The 22,804-nt window shown below is 45.2% G+C and overlaps 1 protein-coding gene across 5 annotated transcripts in view; it reads left to right on the forward strand.

Annotated features, from left to right (window-relative positions):
• smpdl3a (sphingomyelin phosphodiesterase acid like 3A) overlaps nt 1-22,804 on the forward strand; it is a 69,795-nt gene that overhangs the window by 9,097 nt on the left and 37,894 nt on the right. For all 5 annotated transcript variants that reach the window (XM_063034013.1, XM_063034028.1, XM_063034039.1 and 2 more), the window contains 3 exons: nt 7,298-7,511; nt 10,228-10,372; nt 21,159-21,255. In XM_063034013.1, the coding sequence (XP_062890083.1) occupies nt 7,298-7,511; nt 10,228-10,372; nt 21,159-21,255 (456 nt within the window). The remainder of the gene's footprint in view (nt 1-7,297; nt 7,512-10,227; nt 10,373-21,158; nt 21,256-22,804) is intronic.

Genomic DNA, 22,804 nt, shown 5'->3' on the forward strand with positions numbered 1-22,804 from the left:
CTCCCCCACCATGGGAAGCAGCCTTTCAACATCCACTCTGTCTCGGCCTTTCAACATTTGAAAGGTTTCAATGAGATTCCCCCTTATCCTAAATTCCAGCGAGTACAGACCGAGAGCCAACAAACATTCCTCGTATGATACATTGCTGGAATCATCCTTGTGAACCTCCTCTGGGCCCTCTTCAATGCCAGCACTTTTCTTAGATGAGGAGCCGAAAATTGTTCACAATATTCAAAGTGAGGCCTCACCAGTGCCTTCTAAAGCCTCTGCATCACATCCCTGCTCTTGTATTCAAGACCTCTTGAAATGAATGCCAACATTGCATTTGCCTTCCTCACCATCGATTCAACCTGCAAGGTAACCTTTAGGGTGTTCTGCACAAGGACTCCCAGGTCCCTTTACTCGAGTATTAGACCTACCTTACACATGTTCAGATTAAACTTCATCTGCCATCTCTCTGCCCATATCCATGGCTAATCTATATTCTGCTGTATTGTTTGATAGCTCTCAATGCTATTCATAACACCACCAAACTTCGTGTTGTCAGCAAACTTGCTAACCCACCCATTTTCATTTTCATCCAAGTATTTATTTATATCACTAACAACAGAGGTCCCAGCACTATTTTCTGTGTCAGTAGGACACGCTTCCACCACCCTCTGTCTTCTATGCCCAAGCCAATTCTGAATCTGAACTATCAAGCCACTATGAAAATCCTGCAGCTTAGTCTTTTATTTATTGAGATACAACAAGGAATAGGCCGTTCCAGCCCTTCGAGCTTTGCCGTCCAGAAATCCCCTAATTTAAACCTAGTCTACACATGGGACAATATACAACAACCAATTAACCTACCAACTGGTACGGTTTGGGCTGTGGGAAGAAACCAGAGCACCCGGAGGAAACTTACGCGATCATGGAGAGAACGTACAAACTCCTTACAGGCAGTGGTGGGAACTGAACCAGGTTGCTGGTAGTTTAAAGCGCTGTGCTAACTACTACATTGCTGTGCTGCCCCTTCTGGATCAGTTCTTAATTGATAGGAGAGTGAGAGAGATAAGGAGAAAAATAATTTTCTCTGAGGATGGTAAGGATTTTGGACTTGATGCCTGAAATGATTCTAGAGGTAGAGATCCTCATTATATTTTATAAAGAATCTGGGCCTGTACTTGGAGAGGCAGCCTGTAGGTTACAAACTAAGTAATGGGAAATGATCAGTTTTGGATTCCGCTTTTAGTTAAGTAACTTCATCTACTTTTTCATTAATCCCATATGATTTGGAACCAGATCTGACAAACTTATTCCAACTCCTTTTCTTTCGCTCAAGGAAGCTAACTAGTTGGGTCATAGTTGGTGTACTTTTCATGAAGTTCTGAACTTTGCACTTTTTCTGATGTTGATTTATACGATTATGCAAATAAATAACATTGGAAGCCTATCGGTTAACAAATATTTAGCTTCAGTATTTCAGTGCTCTCAATTATCTTCTCAGGTGACTAGATTAGATTAGATTCAACTTTATTGTCATTGTGTCGAGTACAGATACAAAGCCAATGAAATGCATTTAGCGTCTAACCAGAAATGCAAAGAATAGTGTTATTTACAAAATAACTGTAAATAAAAAGTAAGTGCTACAGCACACAAATATAAAAGTACTGAGACAGTACAATATGGGTACAATACTGCTTAGCGCTGTGATGTGAGGTTCAGCAGGGTCACAGCCTCAGGGAAGAAGTTCTTCCTGTGTCTGCTGGTGCGGGAGCGGAGGCTCCTGTAGCACCTACTGGGTGGGGAAGACAGTAAAAAGTCCATGGTTAGGGTGAGATGCATCCTTGATAATGCGTTTCGCCCTGCCCAGGCAGCATTTATGATAGATGTTCTCAATGGTGGGCAATTGGGTACCGATAATCCGCTGGGCAGTTTTCACCACATGCTGGAGTGCTTTGCGGTCTGATACAGGACAATTGCCATACCACACTGAGATGCAGTTGGTGAGTATGCTCTCAATGGTACAGTGGTAAAAGTCTGTCAGTATCCTGGGACAGAGGTGAGCTTTCTTGATGTTCCGCAGGAAATAAAGGCGCTGTTGTGCCTTTTGAATCAGGATGGAGGAGTTCAGGGACCAGGTGAGATCTTCGGAAATGTGGACACCAAGGAACTTGAAGCTTGATACACGCTCCACTACAGCTCCGTTGATGTAGATGGGGATGTGAGTGTGGCTCCTAGCATGCCTGAAGTCCACAATGATCTCCTTGGTCTTCTGGGTGTTAAGGGCCAGGTTGTTGTCGGCACACCATAGAACCATAGAACATTACAGCACAGAAACAGGCCTTTTGGCCCTTCTTGGCTGTGCTGAACCATTTTTTTGCCTAATCCCACTGACCTGCATCTGCACCATATCCCTCCATACACCTCTCATCCATGTACTTGTCCAAGTTTTTCTTAAATATTAAAAGTGAGCCCCCATTTACCACTTCATCTGGCAGCTCATTCCACACTCCCACCACTCTCTGTGTGAAGAAGCCTCCCCCCCAATGTTCCCTTTAAACTTTTCCCCCTTCACCCTTAACCCATGTCCTCTGGGTTTTTTTTCTCCCCTAGCCTCAGTGGAAAAAGCCTGTTTTCATTCACTCTATCTATACCCATCATAATTTTATATACCTCTATCAAATATCCCCTCATTCTTCTATGCTCCAGGGAATAAAGTCTTAACCTATTCAACCTTTCTCTGTAACTCAGTTTCTCAAGTCCTGGCAACATCCTTGTAAACCTTCTTTCTCTGCACTCTTTCAACCTTATTAATATCCTTCCTGTAATTTGGTGACCAATACTGTACACAATACTCCGAATTTGGCCTCACCAATACCTTATACAACCTCATCATAATATTCCAACTGTTATACTCAATACTTTGATTTATAAAGGCCAATGTACCAAAAGCTCTCTTTACGACCCTATCTACCTGTGATGCCACTTTTAGGGAATTCTGTATCTGTATTCCCAGATCCCTCTGTTCTACTGCACTCCTCAGTGCCCTACCATTTACCTTGTATGTTCTACCTTGGTTTGTCCTTCCAAAGTGCAATACCTCATACTTGTTTGTATTAAACTCCATCTGCCATTTTTCAGCCCATTTTTCTAGCTGGTCCAAATCCCTCTGCAAGCTTTGAAAACCTTCCTCACTGTCCACTACATCTCCAAACTTCGTATCATCAGCAAATTTGCTGATCCAATTTACCACATTATCATCTAGACCATTGATATAGATGACAAATAACAGTGGACCCAGCACTGATCCTTGTGGCACACCACTAGTCACAGGCCTCCATTCAGAGAAGCAATCCTCCACTACCACTCTCTGGCTTCTTCCATTGAGCCAATGTCTAATCCAATTTACTACCTTTCCATGTATACCTAGCGACTGAATCTTCCTAACTAACCTCCTATGCGGGACCTTATCAAAGGCCTTACTGAAGTCCATGTAGACAAAACCCACTGCCTTCCCTTCATCCACTTTCCTGGTAACCTCCTCGAAAAACTCCAAAAGATTTGTCAAACATGACCTACCATGCACAAAACCATGTTGACTCTCCCTAATGAGTCCCTTTCTATCCAAATACTTGTAGATTCTGTCTCTTAGTACTCCCTCCAGTAATTTACCTAATACTGACGTCAAACTTACTGGCCTATAATTTCCACGGCCAGGTGCTGGACCTCGTCCCTGTAAGCCATCTTGTTATCCCCTCTGATCAGGCCAACCACCGTGGTGTCATCTGCAAACTTGATTATGGAGTTAGAACCGTGTACAGGAATGCAGTCATAGGTGAAAAGGGAGTACAGAAGAGGGCTCAGCACACAGCCTTGAGGCACGCCGGTGTTTAGGGTGAGCATGGAGGAGGAGAGGTTGTCTAACTTAACTGATTGGGATCTGTTAGTCAGAAAGGCCAAGGTCCAATTGCAGATGGATGAGCTGATACCAAGCTGGCGAAGTTTAGTGATCAGTTTGGAGGGGATCACAGTATTAATGCCGAACTAAAGTCAATGAGCAGCATTCTGACATAAGAGTTGGGGCTGTCCAGGTGGGTCAGGGCAGAGTGAAGTGCCAGGTATTCCACCCGGACCAGCTGCCTTCCGTACATTCACTCCGCTCAGGGTGGCACAAACATCGGAGGTGGAAAGTGAGAGAGGCAGTTCATCAGGTGGGAGATCCGCTTTGAGGGTGACCTCCTTGTTCTCTCGGTCAAAGTGAGCGTAGAAGTAATTGAGCTCATCAGGGAGGGAAGCAGAGCTGGAAGAGGGCACAGTACTAGGTGGTTTGAAGTCTGTAATGACCTGTATGCCATGCCACATGCGCCAGGCGTCCGAGGAGCTGAAATGCTCTTCGTTTCTCTGTTTGTATATATGTTTAGCCTGAGGGATTCCCCTCCTCAGGTTGGCCCTGGCTGAGCTGTAAGCCTCCCGGTCTCCAGACATGAAGGCTGAATCTCTGGCTTTGAGCAGGAGGCGAACTTCTCTGTTCATCCATGGTTTCTGATTGGGGAAAACTTTTATTTGTTTTTGTGATGTCACTCCATCTACACACTTGTTGATGTGCTCAAGGACAGAGTTGGTATATAAACAATGTTAATCTGAGAGTCTGTGATGGCATGGGCAGCAAACGTGCTTCAGTCTGTAGCTTTATGTACGTTTGTCAAGTAACGACGTGCTTTAATGTTGAATGTTAATGTTTAATGTTAACATGAGGAAATCTGCAGATGCTGGAATTTGAAGCAACACACATCAAAGTTGCTGGTGAACACAGCAGGCCAGGCAGCATCTATAGGAAGAGGTACAGTCGACATTTCGGGCTGAGACCCTTCGTCAGGACTAACTGAAAGAAGAGCTAGTAAGAGATTTGAAAGTGGGAGGGGGAGGGGGAGATCCAAAATGATAGGAGAAGACAGGAGGAGGAGGGATGAAGCCAAGAGCTGCACAGTTGATTGGCAAAAGGGATATGAGAGGATTATGGGACAGGAGGCCCAGGGAGAAAAAAAAGGGGGAGGGGGGAAAAGCCCAGAGGATGGGCAAGGGGTATGGTCAGAGGGACAGAGGGAGAAAAAGGAGAGTGAGAGAAAGAACGTGTGTATAAATATAAATAACGGATGGGGTACGAGGGGGAGGTGGGGAGGTTGGAGGGACAACACCTTATATTCCGTCTGGGTAGCCTGCAACCTGATGGCATGAACATTGACTTCTCTAACTTCCGCTAATGCCCCACCTCACCCTCGTACCCCATCCGTTATTTATTTATATACACACATTCTTTTCTCTCTCTCCTTTTTCTCCCTCTATCTCTCTCACTATACCCTTGCTCATCCTCTGGGCTTTTTCCCCCCCTCCCCCTTTTCCTTCTCCCTGGGCCTCCTGTCCCATGATCCTCTCATATCCCTTTTGTCAATCACCTGTCCAGCTCTTGGCTCCATTCCCTCCCCCTCCTGTCTTCTCCTATCATTTCAGATCTCCCCCTCCCCCTCCCACTTTCAAATCTCTTACTAGCTCTTCTTTCAGTTAGTCCTGACGAAGGGTCTTGGCCCAAAACGTCGACTGTACCTCTTCCTAGAGACGCTGCCTGACCTGCTTCGTTCACCAGCAACTTTTGTGTGGAATGTTTAATGTTAAGCTGTTCTTAGGGGTAAGCTATTTAGAATTAAATGAAGAAGAATCGCTCCTTTGCAATGGTGGTGAATCTTTAGAATTCTGTACTCTGGTAGATTATGGAAACTAGGTCATTGATTGTATTCAACACAAAGATCGATAGCTTTCTGCGGCACATACACAATGCTGGAGGAACTCAGCAAGTCAGGTAGCATCAATGGATGGGAGTAAACAATTGATACTTCGGGCGGAATCCCTTCACTGGGAGTGGAAATGAAGGGTAACAAAGTGAGAATAACAAGGTGGGAAGACAGGGAGGAACACAAGCTGGCAGGTGATAGGTGAGAGCAAGTGAGGGGGAAGGTGGGCGTGTGGGGGAGGTGGATAATGTGATAAGCTGGGAGGTAGGTGGTAGAGGTAAGGGGCCAAAGAAGAAGGGATCTAATAGGAGAGGACACTGGATTGTGGAATAAACAGGAGGTGATGGGCAGGTCATGAGGGTAGAGGAGGAGAAGAGAAGGGGTGAAGGGAGAGAACAAAGAAAGGGGGAGTGGTTGTCAGAAGTTAGACATTGATGTTCATGCCATCGGGTTATTGCTCCTCTAACCTGTGTTTGGCCTCATTATGGCTGTGGACAGACATATTGGTGTGGGAATGGGAGATCCTGGGGATCCCGGGTGTTGCAACGGACAGAGAAAAGGTGCTCGACAGAGTGATCTCGCAGTTTGCGCAGGGTTTCATCCATGTGGAGGGGGCTGCACTCAGAGCACCAAATACAGTAAGTGCCCCTGATAGACACACAGGTGAAGTGCTGCCTCACCTGGAAGGACTGTTTTGGGGTCCTGAATGGTGATGAGGGAGGAGGTGTAGGGGCAGGTACACCACATCACAATTGCAGGCATAAGGAGGGAGATCAGTGGAGAGGAATGAGCTTTGGACATTGTAGGAATCAAGTGATAGGTCAAGAGTTTAGAATGTGTGGTGTAAGATGAACCATGATCTTGACAAGTGGTAATGCAAATAGGGACAAATGGGCAACTTTTTTAATGTAAGTGTAATTTTATTTCTTACAGTTGTGATATCCAACCAACCCACATGCACATAATACAGTTGTATTTGAGTTTCAGATCATGCAATTTCAGAATGATTTTGGCAACATCATTGAATCATCTGTCATTTCTCTTTTGGTTGTACTTTAAAGGATATAATCATGATTTTTAATCATCTTGGTGCTGCTATAGATACTTAGAGCTAATTCTGAACAATGCAGAACCCATGGGGAGCTAAGTAGGTGTTACACCTTGCCCGAGGGTGACCTGCAGACTAACGGATGGAAGGAGCACCTTATGTCTCCTTCGATAGAGAAGTATGTCCACCTCAGCACCCAGAAAAAAAGCACAGCGTATAAATTCAGAGGGGCTAATGTGTGGAGGATAAGAATGAACTGCAATGTAATCAATATTTACAATAAAAAAACAATTGTTGTTTGCCAAGACATTGACAGTGGTATTTCAAAAAGGTCCAGCAGTGACAGCATTAGTCAGCAAATCTAAGGAAATTTGTATGTGAAATAATACCATTGCTTGACATATACACGTTTGATTGGACTTAACGCCGCACGGACCTTTCTGTGACGAGCATCTTTTTGCCTTTTATTTTCTGTTAGGTGAATTCTGGCATGTGACTGACTTGCATTTGGATCCTACCTATCATTTGACACCTGATCCTTCCAAAGTCTGCTTTTCGTCAAAGGGATACCCGGCAAAGCACGCAGGACCTTATGGAGACTATTTGTGTGATTCACCATATAATCTTATCCGATCTGCTTTTAACTTCATGAAAGGTGCTAAAGTTCAACCCTCCTTTGTAATATGGACTGGGTAAGCATCAGGGTTACACAAAACTTCACATGACTAGCACTCTGATAGTTCATTCTTTCTACTGGTACGATGATAGTAGTGTGCATTATCAGCATATAAACATCTACAACTCACTAAGGTTTCTTGAAGAATATTTCTTTAAAAAATTGTGTGACTTTTGCTTCCAGAAGGACAAGTTGAGCATGTTTAAGGAAACACCACTACCTGAAGCTACTTCTAGGCGTGCATCATACACACTTTACCTTGGAAATGTTTTGCTGTTTGTTTGTTACAAAAGCACATTCAGTATGCCTCAAGGGCGATGGAAACCAGCATCAAGTTATCCAGGTCTGCTACTGTGATCTCTCTGTCCCTGTGGAGTGGGTCCCACTGGCAGCCTCCGTAACATTGACTGTAATATTTATGTGGTAAGAGACAGTACAATTAAGCACTGTCTGCTCTGTTTCCAGTTATCTTGTTGTCCTGATCTTCCCACACAGACCAGCAGCTGGAAAGGAATCTGTCACGGAAGAGCTTGGTGACACTTTGTGCTTACACGGTGTTGCTGGAGTGGCTACAATGCGTATGCTTTCGGACTTTGTTGCTGCTGGGTGTGGATTTATTAGTGACCCCGCAATTGGATGTGGACAGATCCCAGCTTGCCCAAAGTCAGAATGATGTATGATTTGGAAGGAAATCTGTAGGTGCTGTTACCATCTGTGAATAGTCCTTGTCTTTAGAACATAGAACATAGAATAGTACAGCACAGTACAGGCCCTTCAGCCCACAATGTTGTGCAGACCCAATGTTGTGTCAGAAGAGGTCAAGAGTTTGTCCCAATAAGTATTGCATACAAAGTAATCTATGCAATAAATTGGGGAATTTGGGGTTCTAACATTTTTCTGTCATTCATTCTTTGGAATTTGTTTCTGTTTTGTGGATGTCTGCGAAGAGTAAGAATTTCAAGTTGTATACTGTATACGTTCTCTGATATTAAGTTGAAATATTGAACCATGCAATTCCAGTGTAACCTCCCATTCTCTTGTATTTTTTTTGAATCATCTTAGTCATAGTCATACTTTATTGATCCTGAGGGAAATTGGTTTTCATTACAGTTGCACCTTAAGTAATTAAATAGTGATAAAACCATAAATAACTAAATAGTAATGTGTAAATTATGCCAGGAAATAAGTCCAGGACCAGCCTATTAGCTCAGGGTGTCTGACCCTCCAAGGGAGGAGTTGTAAAGTTTGATGGCCACAGGCAGGAATGACTTCCTATGACGCTCTGTGTTGCATCTCAGTGGAATGAGTCTCTGGCTGAATGTACTCCTGTGCCCAACCAGTACATTATGTAGTGGATGGAAGACATTGTCCAAGATGGCCTGCAACTTCGACAGCATCCTCTTTTCAGACACCACCGTCAGAGAGTCCAGTTCCATCCCTACACCATTACTGGCCTTAACTACCTGTTCTAAACAATTGCTTAAAAGTGGATAAAGGTTGCTTTATTTGTGCTCAGCTTTTGATATATATGCATCCATTTATTGTATATCACCTTCACTTTATTTCATCTTTCCTGTATGATTACACTTCTCTGCATAGAATCCCATTTGCCATGCTTCTGTCCACCTGACCAGGCTATCTACGTCGTTCTGCACTCTAGAACTTCCATCCTCTTTGTCTAACACACGGTCAACTTTTGTGTGTTATGCAAACTTCATTATCATGTCTTCCGCATTAAAGTTACCACCAAAGTTAAGCTAACTGATCTTATAGCTTGGTTTACCTCTTCCTTTCTTTTTTAGACAATGATAAATATTATTAGACATTCAGTTCTCTAGCACTTTTCCTGAAGCCAGGGATGATTGAAAAATTATCATTAGCTCTCTAATGGAAATGCAATGATGCCCACTGTTTTTTATTATTCGATAGAGGTGATAGCCTTTGGCCTAGCTTCTCCATCTCTTCAAGTAGATCTTTGACAAGACTTTAGTTTAAATATTTATTGGGACCCCAACACTAAATACTCATTTCTACTGCCAAATTAAAAAAAAACATTTCAAGTGACTGGGACTAAAGTTAAGAAATCTGAATAAATGCGAATATTGTTACCCTATCCAAGTATCACCTTGAATCACAGACTCCAATGTTCTTGATTCTTTTCTCCCTCCACCCCCAATGACCCCTAAGACTGGTCACCAGTAAGTGCACGATTCCTGAAACTGAACAACTATTTCTCACCTGCATTTCCATATATCTTGAACAGCAGAGAATATTCTGTATGTGGAGAAAGGGTAAGGAATGAGGCAAGATGGATTATTTTCAAAAAGAGCTGTCCTCGAATTAATGGACTGAATGGTCACCATCTGTTGTTCATCAGTGTTCCTATAGTTGGCCAATGGAAAGAGCATTAAATCTTAATGATCTCCGTAAAGATGGATTAGCAAGGCAGTTGGGCTCAATATTATCCATGTAACACAAAACAAGATGCTGGAGGAATGCACCAGGTCAGCCAGTATCCCTGGAGAGGAATAAAGAGTTAACATTTCGGGCTGGTGAAGTTCTTGGCCTGAAATGTTGACTTTTTATCCCTCAACATGGATGCTGCCTGACCTGCTGAGTTCCTCCAGCATTCTGTGTGTGTTACTCTGGATTTCCAACATCTGCAGAATCTCTCGTGGTTATGTCAGTGTTTCCAAAGCCTGTTTACACTCATTTGGTTTTCTTTAAAACAGGGATAGCCCTCCTCATGTGCCACCTGCAAAGCTCTCTACAAGGATTGTGATTGACATCCTCCACAATATGACACAGACTATTCAGGATCACTTCAAAGATCTACAAGTTTTTCCTGTGTTGGGAAACCATGACTATTGGCCACAGGTAGCAGCATAATTTATGTAACTGTAGGAAAAATGTGGTGTTTACAGTCCTGTGCAAAAGTCTTAGGAACATGTGTATACTAGGGTGCTTAAGACTATTGCACAGTATTGTAATTTTATGCATTGCACTGTACTGTTACTGCAAAGAAGAACAAATTTCATTACATTCAGTATGCGAGTGATGATAAACCTGATTCTGTTGTGAACTGAGCGAGGGAAGAGGGCAGGGAAAGGGGAATCTTGGTTGGGAAAAGGGCAAGGGAGAGGGGAGGGAGCAGGAGGCACTAGAGAGACATTCTGTAATGATCAATAAACCAATTGTTTGGAATCAAATGATCATGCCTGGTGTCTCAGGGCTGGGTGTGTCTGCAGACCCTGCCCCTGGAATCCTTCTCTGCCACCTGTCCCACACCCCTCCTGCAGTGCTCCATTCTCAGCATTCTTTGCTCACGCCAGATTTATAAACTCACTCCCTACTCCATGTTGACAAATACAGGACTGTGCAAAAGTCTTAGGCACCCTAATTAGATCATCTAGAATACTGATTCCCAACAGATCCGGTACCACCTCCCAAGGGGATGGTTATGTGTGCTAAGGGGATGTTAGGGGGAATAGAATTTGTTGGGGGGCATTCAAGATTCTTGGGGAGTGCAGTAAGTGGCACCCTAACTATTGCACTATAATTATGAGACCTCGCGTGATTCGTCAGTCGCGCTAACTGGCATAGTATAAAGGTAGCTTGCCGGACACCAGCTCTATCCCAACTAACATTTAGATCCAACCTGAATCCTTGTCAATGTAATTTTCGCTGTTGTGATTGTCTTCATCTTCATCAATCTGTTTCTTTGCATGCTGTTACCATCGTTCCGATTGTGCCAACTCGCTGCCGTCATCAATATCCGATAGGCATTCCCAATTTGTGTTAATTTTTTATTTTAGTTTAGCCCCATTAATGATAGATAAATACATATGGTGTCATCTCTATGAAGGTGGTGAAGCCTTGAATTCTAATCCTGCTGAGAGTCAGTAACTACAGAAAGTGCGTCAGTACAATGTTACATACCTGGAGTATGGTTTTATTCTGTGCCTGTCAGATCAACAGCGCCCCATGTGTCTTATTTGTAATACTTCACTGTCCAATGAAGCCATGACACCATCAAGATTGCAGGAACCCTTCTGGAAAAGACACCCTGAAAAGGCTACTTATGGTATTACTCAGCTCCAGAAGATGAAAGAAGCACTTGAAAAGCATTTGCACACTTGGGTCATTTGCCAAGAAAGTTAAAAATGTCCTTGATAATGGTCTCATTGCTTCTTATAATACTTCCAAACTGATAGCAAAGTGCGAAGGATCTCATACAATTGGTGAAAATTAATAATGCCTGCTGTGTCAGAAGTGCTCACCACTGTTCTCAAAATGGATACCAGTATTTTAAAATAAATTCCTCTGAGTAATAACTCTGTAGCTCGTCGTATTGATAAAATGAGTGAAGATATTGAGTATCAGCTATGCACAGGGCAACAAAAAACAGAGTTTGGGATACAACTGGGTGAGTCAACTGTGAGAGACATTGAGGCATTGCTAATGGCATGAATATGGTTTATCAAAAATGGAGAAGTTTATGCAGAGATTCTCTTGTAAAATGTTAAAAACAATTATCAACAGAGAATCAAATCTATGACGAGCTCAAACTGTATATTGAGGATAAAAGTATTCCAAGTAGGAACATGATTTCTTGCGCAACAGATGGAGCACCATATATGACTGATCACCATGCTGGTTTAGTGGCATTTATGAAAAAAGAAATTCCAAGTCTGTATATTATCCATGGTGTAATTCATTGTCAAATCTCGCAGCCAAAAACCTCAGCTAACGACTTTTTCAAGCATGACTCTTGTAATATCTGCTATCCACAAAATTAAAGCTCATCCATTAACTAGCAGAATATTTTGCCAGTTATGCCAAGATATCAAAGAAGAGTTTGAACACTTGCTTCTTCACATAGAAGTGTGTTGACTGTCAAAAGGCTGCTGCTTAAAATGTTTATTTGATCTTTTTGTCACCTTGGTTGAATTTTTGCTCTAAGTCGACAGGAGCTTGGGAAACAAGATTGAACTTCCACGTAGAGCATGTGGAACAATCTATGTTCCGTGCCTATTCTGGTATCTGTCCCCCACTTTTCCTTCGCTACATCGACGACTGCATTGGCGCTGCTTCCTGCACGCATGCAGAACTCGTTGACTTTATTAACTTTGCCTCCAACTTTCACCCTGGCCTCAAGTTTACCTGGTCCATTTCCGACACCTCCCTCCCCTTTCTAGATCTTTCTGTCTCTGTCTCTGGAGACAGCTTATCCACTGATGTCTACTATAAGCCTACTGACTCTCACAGCTATCTGGACTATTCCTCTTCTCACCCTGTTTCTTGCAAAAACGCCATCCCCTTCTCGCAATTCCTCCATCTCCGCCGCATCTGCTCTCAGGATGAGGCTTTTCATTCTAGGACGAGGGAGATGTCTTCCTTTTTTAAAGAAAGGGGCTTCCCTTCCTCCACTATCAACTCTGCTCTTAAACGCATCTCCCCCATTTCACATACATCTGCTCTCACTCCATCCTCCCACCTCCCCACTAGGAATAGGGTTCCCCTGGTCCTCACCTACCACCCCACCAGCCTATTATTCTCCGTAACTTCCGCCACCTCCCACGGGATCCCACCACTAAGCACATCTTTCCCTCCCCCCCTCTCTCTGCATTCCACAGGGATCGCTCCCTACGCAACTCTCTTGTCCATTCGTCCCCCCCATCCCTCCCCACTGATCTCCCTTCTGGCACTTATCCGTGTAAGCGGAACAAGTGCTACACATGCCCTTACACTTCCTCCCTTACCACCATTCAGGGCCCCAAACAGTCCTTCCAGGTGAGGCAACACTTCACCTGTGAGTCGACTGGGGTGATATACTGCGTCCAGTGCTCCCGATGTGGCCTTTTATATATTGGCGAGACCCGACGCAGACTGGGAGACCGCTTTGCTGAACATCTACGCTCTGTCCGCCAGAGAAAGCAGGATCTCCCAGTGGCCACACATTTTAATTCCACATCCCATTCCCATTCTGACATGTCTATCCACGGCTTCCTCTACTGTAAAGATGAAGCCACACTCAGGTTGGAGGAACAACACCTTATATTCCGTCTGGGTAGCCTCCAACCTGATGGCATGAACATTGACTTCTCTAACTTCCGCTAAGGCCCCACCTCCCCCTCGTACCCCATCTGTTACTTATTTTTATGCACACATTCTTTCTCTCACTCTCCTTTTTCTCCCTCTGTCCCTCTGAATATACCTCTTGACCATCCTCTGGGTCCCCCCCCCCCATCTTTCTTCCCGGACCTCCTGTCCCATGATCCTCTCGTATCCCCTTTTGCCTATCACCTGTCCAGCTCTCGGCTCTATCCCTCCCCCTCCTGTCTTCTCCTATCATTTTGGATCTCCCCCTCCCCCTCCAACTTTCAAATCCCTTACTCACTCTTCCTTCAGTTAGTCCTGACGAAGGGTCTTGGCCTGAAACGTCGACTGCGCCTCTTCCTAGAGATGCTGCCTGGCCTGCTGTGTTCACCAGCAACTTTGATGTGTGTTGCTTGAATTTCCAGCATCTGCAGAATTCCTGTTGTTTGCGTTTAAATTCACTACTGCGAAGCCTCTTCCGGTGATGCCTACACCGAAGAAGTTTAGATCCTCTCTTCGACGGGAGTTCAGTGAAACCATCTCTCACTGCTCCCCATCTGTAATTTCTTCGGCTCTTCAACTTTTCGACCACACTTTGACTCAGACTCGCTATCACAGCCATATATCCTTTCTTGGAACGTGCCTCCGTCGCCAACTTACTCCAGTTGGTTTTAGGATTCGTTTCCAAGCCTCTCAATTTGGACCTTCTGAGGATCCCAGGTACTCACATTTTATTGACTCTGCCTCTCGCCGCTTCTCCCGTCAAGCTCTGAAGGCGACTCTCTCCGCCATGAGGAGGTACTTGGTGTCCCTATCCCAGACCCTTCCACACCTTCGGGACACTTTCTTCGCCGCCTGTAATGGTCCTACCCGTTATTTCATCCTCTGTCGGATTCACGCCTGCAATCGCTGTTTTTTTGACTTTGTCATGTTAGGCAAAGATCGCAAGATCCTACATCTACGGACTCCAGAGCCTGCTGGCCCTGAAACTAGCAGGCATGAACTTCAGATTGCGGCTCCTGCCATTGATCTCGCCGGCTCCAACACCTCAGGCATATTCAAAACCCGGACTCCAGCAACGACCATGGACACCTTCACAGCGATTGCACAACCACCAACTGCGACTCCAGCCTTGAAATCCAGGCCGGGTCTTTATGTGCTGCTGTTGTGACTCCCGTCTCCCCTTCCCCCATCAATACTCTGCAACCCCGTCTCCTTCAGATCCCATCGTCAGCTCCTGGGTACTCAGAGGCTCCATCTTCCTCTCACCCCAACCCTCCCCTCTCCATTGACACCACCAGCCTCCTCCCTCCCCCCTCTGATCCCAGCTCTCATCCGTGCCGGGTCTTTACCATCCCCTCTGACCTTCAACTGTCGGAGGCAGAACGCTCTGTTCTCAGTAAGGGCCTCACATTTGTCCCCCTTCGCCCACACCTCAGCGAGTTCCGTATTCGCCATGATGCGGAACTTTTCTTCCGCCGTCTCTGTCTCCGAGCCTACTTCTTCGGCAAGGACTCTTCCACCCCCACCGATGACCCTTTCTCCCGTCTTCAACTCTCCTCTTCTTCATGGACACCCCGCTCTGGTCTTCTGCCTGCTCTGGATCTCTTTATTGCTAATTGCCGATGGGACATCAACTGTCTCGACTTCACCGCACCTTGTCCCCATTCCAACCTCACTCCTTCGGAACGCTCTGCTCTCCACTCCCTCTGCACTAATCCTAACATTATTAAACCCGCCGATAAGGGGGGTGCTGTTGTAGTCTGGCGTACTGACCTCTACCTTGCCGAGGCACAGCGATAACACGCGGATACCTCCTCTTATTTACCCCTCGATCGTGACCCACTAAGGAGCACCAGGCCATTGTCTCCCACACCATCACCGACTTTATCCGCTCAGGGAATCTCCCATCCACTGCTACCAACCTTATAGTTCCCACACCCTGCACTTCCCGTTTCTACCTCCTACCCAAGATCCACAAACCTGCCTGTCCTGGCCGACCTATTGTCTCAGCTTGCTCCTGCCCCACCGACCTCGTTTCTGCATACCTCGAAACGGTTTTATCCCCCCTTGTTCAATCCCTTCCTACCTATGTTCGTGACACGCTCTTAAACTTTTCGATGATTTTAAGTTCCATGGCCCCCACCACTTTATTTTCACCATGGATGTCCAGCCCTTATATACTTCCATCTCCCATCAGGAAGGTCTCAAAGCTCTACGCTTCTTTTTGGATTCCAGACCTAATCAGTTCCCCTCTACCACCACTCTGCTCCGTCTAGCGGAATTAGTCCTTACTCTTAATAATTTCTCCTTTGGCTCCTCCCACTTCCTCCAAACTAAAGGTGTAGCTATGGGCACCCGTATAGGTCCTAGCTATGCCTGCCTCTTTGTTGGGTTTGTGGAACAATCTATGTTCCGTGCCTATTCTGGTATCTGTCCCCCACTTTTCCTTCGCTACATCGACGACTGCATTGGCGCTGCTTCCTGCACGCATGCAGAACTCGTTGACTTTATTAACTTTGCCTCCAACTTTCACCCTGCCCTCAAGTTTACCTGGTCCATTTCCGACACCTCCCTCCCTTTTCTAGATCTTTCTGTCTCTGTCTCTGGAGACAGCTTATCAGCTGATGTCTACTATAAGCCTACTGACTCTCACAGCTATCTGGACTATTCCTCTTCTCACCCTGTCTCTTGCAAAAACGCCATCCCCTTCTCGCAATTCCTCCGTCTCTGCCGCATCTGCTCTCAGGATGAGGCTTTTCATTCTAGGACGAGGGAGATGTCTTCCTTTTTTAAAGAAAGGGGCTTCCCTTCCTCCACTATCAACCCTGCTCTTAAACGCATCTCCCCCATTTGATGTACATCTGCTCTCACTCCATCCTCCCACCACCCCACTAGGAATAGGGTTCCCCTGGTTCTCACCTACCATCCCACCAGCCTCCGGGTCCAACATATTATTCTCCGTAACTTCCACCACCTCCAACGGGATCCCACCACTAAGCACATCTTTCCCTCCCCCCCCCCCTGCATTCCGCAGGGATCGCTCCCTCTGCAACTCCCTTGTCCATTCGTCCCCCCCCATCCCTCCCCACTGATCTCCCTCCTGGCACTTATCCGTGTAAGCGGAACAAGTGCTACACATGCCCTTACACTTCCTCCCTTACCACCATTCAGGGCCCCAAACAGTCCTTCCAGGTGAGGCAACACTTCACCTGTGAGTCGACTGGGGTGATATACTGCGTCCGGTGCTCCCGATGTGGCCTTTTATATATTGGCGAGACCCGACGCAGACTGGGAGACCGCTTTGCTGAACATCTATGCTCTGTCCGCCAGAGAAAGCAGGATCTCCCAGTGGCCACACATTTTAACTCCACATCCCATTCCCATTCTGATATGTCTATCCACGGCCTCCTCTACTGTAAAGATGAAGCCACACTCAGGTTGGAGGAACAACACCTTATATTCCGTCTGGGTAGCCTCCAACCTGATGGCATGAACATCGACTTCTCTAACTTCCGCTAAGGCCCCATCTCCCCCTCGTACCCCATCTGTTACTTATTTTTATGCACACATTCTTTCTCTCACTCTCCTTTTTCTCCCTCTGTCCCTCTGAATATACCTCTTGCCCATCCTCTGGGTCCCCCCCCCCCGTCTTTCTTCCCGGACCTCCTGTCCCATGATCCTCTCGTATCCCTTTTGCCTATCACCTGTCCAGCTCTTGGCTCTATCCCTCCCCCTCCTGTCTTCTCCTATCATTTTGGATCTCCCCCTCCCCCTCCAACTTTCAAATCCCTTACTCACTCTTCCTTCAGTTAGTCCTGACGAAGGGTCTTGGCCTGAAACATCGACTGCACCTCTTCCTACAGATGCTGCCTGGCCTGCTGCGTTCACCAGCAACTTTTATGTGTGTTGTTTGAATTTCCAGCATCTGCAGAATTCCTGTTGTTCCACGTAGAGATGTGACATACCTAGCGGATCTGTATGACAAAATGAACATTCTAAATATGAAACTGCAGGGTGAGAATGTCAGTTTAATCCAGGCAAAAAGTGCAGTGTCCACTTCTATAGATAAATTGGAAATATATAAGCAAACATTGGGAAAAGAATGTTCTTACGGTTTCTTTGCCTGGAAAGCATTGCAGTCTCTTTCACAGATAATGATTTGCAGGAGTACTGCTTACACTTTCAGTCACTGAAGGAGGATTTTCAGAATTGATTCAAGGATTTGAATAATCTGGAAATTCCATTCTGGGGAATTAACCCATTTGTTTGCAAGGTGGAAGAACAAGAAGAGAGCTTGCAAGAAGTAGTTATCAAAATTCAGAATGTTGAAGAAGCAAGAGTGCTTTTCAAAAATGTCAGGTTTTGTGGTATGTGGCTGCACTGTCATACAAAGTTTCCTGATTTTTGGCAAAGAGCCAACCTGCTCTTCATTGCATTTCCATCCTGCTACCTTGTTGAAAGAGGCTTCAGTGTAATGAACTACATACTCACAAAAAACAGAAACCGCTTGGACATTGTCGCACTTAGGGATTTAAGGCTTTTGCTGTCATAACTTGAACCAGATATTTCAACTCTTGATTAAAAACCATCAAGCTCAAGAATCATACTGATATCGAAGCTGCTGTGTAGACATGAACTGTCTTTAAGCCTAGTTTATAACACCAGAAATTTAAAGCAGATTCATTTTTCTTATTTTAGCATATGGTAGACATGCTTTTATACTGGGGGGTGCCAGAGTGTATATTATGCCTAAGATGGGCTTTGGCAAGTATGAGGGTGCTTTAGAGGGGCATTGGCAATATGAAAGTGCTTTAGTGGGGTGCTGGGCTTAAAAAGGTTGGGAAACAGTGATCTAGAACTTTTAAAATTCAAATTCAAAGTGCATTTATTATCAAAGTATGTATACATTATACAACCTTCAGATTCGTCTCCTTACAGACAGCCGCAAAACAAAGAAACACAAAAGAACTCATTTTTTTTTAAAAAGGGAAAACCATTGAACACCCAATGTGCAGAAAGAAAAAACAAAAAATAATGCAAACAATAAAAGCAAACAAGTTGCTTTCTGAATTGAAGTTCACAAAGAGAGTCTGTCCACAGACCCTGAGAGCTGAGGAAACGTCGCAAAGCAGTGAACTGAACCGGCCCATCCTTCGTCTCAGGTCCCGACACCCTGACTTTTTCTATCTAGCCCGGTGATTAAATCATTGTCCAAACATCGGGTTCAGTTGCTTCGATATGCTCTGCACTCTGCTGCCTCGATTCGGCCTGTAGCCGACCTTTCCAATTTGGCTTGCCACCTAATTCATTGTTCAAATATCGATTCAGTCACTTCAATACATTCCGGGGCCTGGACAAGTATATCTGATATGGAAATATTCCATTCACCTTTGTTGGCTTGAATAAGTACAAAAAAGCTGCAAAACACAGTTCTGCATGCGACTAATTAGTTTGATTTATAGTAACACCTACAGATTTTCTTAATGGACTGAGGATATCATCAAATTTGCAGCAGGCCATGTTAAATCAGAGGTTTTTGCCCAATTGTTCAGCTGTGTGAACATTAGTTGATAATTGAATTGAATTGTGCTATCTTCCAAGTGAATTATCATCTTTGAAGAAGAATTTTTGATTGAAATATATGCGGGAAAAAAATTAGTTTCAGTAAAAGAGCTAAACAACAGAAGTGAAAATAAAATGAGAATTTACTTTGAAAATCCACTTCTTAAGTTTATCTGTCGTGGGATTGGATAGCCATGCGAGCAGAAAGCATGGGGTCTGGTCAGTCAGAGCTCCTGATGAAGGGTCTCTGCACGAAGAGTCGACTGTTTATGCTCAGATGCTACTTGGCCTGCTGAGATACTTCAGCAATTTGGATTTCCAGCTTCTGCAGATTTTTTGTGTTTGAAGATCAAACTCTGTATGTCCGGAAGCCGCAGTCCAGTGTCTGGAGACTGGAGGCCCGAAAGCCTGTCCTGGAGTTGAAAAACTGTCCGTGTGTGTAGGTGGAAGGGAGGAAAGGGGCTTGTTTTGCTGCTTCGAAGTTGCTGGTGAACGCAGCAGGCCAGGCAGCATCTCTAGGAAGAGGTACAGTCGACATTTCAGGCCGAGACCCTTCGTCAGGACTAACTGAAGGAAGAGTTAGTAAGAGATTTGAAAGTGGGAGGGGGAGGGGGAGATCCAAAATGATAGGAGAAGACAGGAGGGGGAGGGATGGAGCCAAGAGCTGGACAGGTGACTGGCAAAAAGGGATACGAGAGGATCATGGGACAGGAGGCCCAGGGAGAAGGAAAAGGGGGAGGGGGTGGAAACCCAGAGGATGGGCAAGGGGTATAATGAGAGGGACAGAGGGAAAAAAAGGAGAGTGAGAGAAAGAATGTGTGTATATAAATAAATAACGGATGGGGTACGAGTGGGAGGTGGGGCATTAGTGGAAGTTAGAGAAGTCAGTGTTCATGCCATCAGGTTGGAGGCTACCCGGACGGACAGAATGGGAATGGGATGTGGAATTAAAATGTGTGGCCACTGGGAGATCCTGCTTTCTCTGGCAACAGGCAAATGTGAAGGCATGAAAATTGGTGTCTGTGGGGCCCAAACCCCGGTAAGTTAATGCCTGTAGACTTGCTTCCCAGTGGATTCACTGTGGCACTGTACTCCAGTTAAAGTCACTGTCTGTGAGTCCCATACCCCAGTGACAGTCAATACATCTGAAACCTTCACCCTAGGGAGAGTCAGGGACCTACGCTCCATTTGCCGGAGAAAACAGAATCTCCCAGTGGCCACACATTTTAATTCCACATCCCATTCCCATTCTGACATGTCTATCCACGGCCTCCTCTACTGTCAAGATGAAGCCACACTCAGGTTGGAGGAACAACACCTTATATTCCGTCTGGGTAGCCTCCAACCTGATGGCATGAACATTGACTTCTCTAGCTTCCGCTAATGCCCCACCTCCCCCTAATACCCCATCCGTTATTTATTTATATACACACATTCTTTCTCTCACTCTCCTTTTTCTCCCTCTGTCCCTCTCACTATACCCCTTGCCCATCCTCTGGGACCCCCCCCCCTTGTCTTTCTCCCTGGGCCTCCTGTCCCATGATCCTCTCGTATCCCCTTTGCCAATCACCTGTCCAGCTCTTGGCTCCATCCCTCCCCCTCCTGTCTTCTCCTATCGTTGTGGATCTCCCCCTTCCCCTCCCACTTTCAAATCTCTTACTAACTCTTCCTTCAGTTAGTCCTGACGAAGGGTCTCGGCCTGAAACATCGACTGTACCTCTTCCTAGAGATGCTGCCTGGCCTGCTGCGTTCACCAACAACTTTGATGTGTGTTGCTTGAATTTCCAGCATCTGCAGATTTCCTGTTGTTTTTGTTTTGCTGCTTGTTGTGTTCTGTGTTGTTCTGCCAAGCCCTGTGGTCATATAATGTTGGCGCCAAAATGTGTGGCGACACTTGTAGGCTGCGGTGGATGTCGATGCAAACAACACATTTCAGTGCATGTGTCCATGTACGTGTGATAAATCTGTCTTCTAAACAATAGTCTCTTTTTGTTGTTAGGACCAGCTTCCAGTTAACGTGAGTGAAATTTACATTGCTGCAGCTGATATGTGGAAACAGTGGTTGACATCGGAAGCACGTAGTACCCTGCAAAAAGGTAAAAGATCCAAAAGTAAAGAATGTTGGAACGTCGCTGCTTAAGTTAGCAAAAGTGGAGAAGTGAGAAGATGAGTCTGCTTTAACTTACAGAATGAGGGACGTGGAGAGAACAGAAGGGACATCTGTGATGAGAGACATTAGTTATCAAAAGAATTAATTTAAAAGCTAGAATTTGAAGAGAGACAGAAAACAGAAAGAAAAGGTTTTGCTTAGCTGAATATCATCAATATTAGGTCAAAGTCAACAAGATTATAGTTCAAATTTATTATCAAAGTATGTATACCATATAAAACCTTGAGATTCATCTTCTTGCAGGCAGCTACAAAACAAAAATACACAATAGAATCCATGGAAAACCCCCACACCACAAAGACTGTCAAACATCAAATGTGTGAAAAAAGAACACATTGTACAGATAGTAAAAAACACAAATAACACACAGAACATGAACTGCAGAATCTCCGAAAGTGCATACAGAGCAACAGAGCCAGCGAAATGCTGCAGCCAGTCCAGGAACGTGATGCGCTGAGGCCACAGGTATGGAGCCAGGTTCAGTGCTGAGATGAGCTCCGATGGCTGCGGGCCACGGCTGCAGAGTTTGTTCAATCTTGAGGTGAATAAAGCGTCACGGAGTAGTATGCTGAATACCAGTTCGTCCTCCACCCTCTGCCTCGACGCCTTAATCCTTTAAATCTGGCTCAGCACTTAGATCAGCCAAACAATGGTTCATTATCCACTCTTGGGCCTGGACCCCACTGCTTCAAACTGGCCTGAAGATTCAGTCCGAGCCCAGTTCAACTCCAGCAATTGACAGGCAGCCGCACCTACATTCTTGAGAGTCCAATTTGTCAAATCCTGAAGGATACTGCAAAAATGCCAGATCATACAGTGAAAGCACAACTCCCAGTGGAAATTACAGGCTGCGGATTGCAGTGATTGCAGTCCAGAAAAAGTATATTTAGTAGAATAGTTTGTAGTTTTGTTGGATGCCTACAAAATATCATGTGCCTTGACAGCACCATCTTGGGAGGCCACTTTGCCCCAAGCGTTGCAGCATCCCCAGACGGATGACCAAGTGCTTTACCTTAACCATATGTTGGACATTGATGAATCAATATGGTGATCTGATGACGTCATTGTGGAAATGGGATGGAGAGTTAAAGTGACGGGAGGCTTAGAGTTATTCCTGTGGGCTGAACGGAGGTGTTCTGCAAAGCAATATACCAATTGGTATTTGGTTTCTCCACTAGAGGTGAGCACAGTGGGAGTGCCAATACGTACTCTAAATTGGCATAAATGTAGGTGAAGTACTGCTTCACTTGGATGGTCGGCGTGTGTCCCTGGATGGTGGAAAGGGAAGAAGTAAAAGGTGCATATGTAGCAGCATCTTCAGTTGTGGGTGACGTGAGAAATGGCGTGGTTGGTAGAAATGGAAGACTGAACCAGGGAGTCACTAGAAAAGTACCTTCACAGTCCTGGAGAAGAGGGAGGCGGGAAATACATGTGGTGGAGCATGTTATGTAAATCACAGTGGATGGCGAGCGGAA

This window comes from Mobula hypostoma, chromosome 2 (genome assembly GCF_963921235.1).
Source record: "Mobula hypostoma chromosome 2, sMobHyp1.1, whole genome shotgun sequence".
Classification (NCBI taxonomy): domain Eukaryota; kingdom Metazoa; phylum Chordata; class Chondrichthyes; order Myliobatiformes; family Myliobatidae; genus Mobula; species Mobula hypostoma.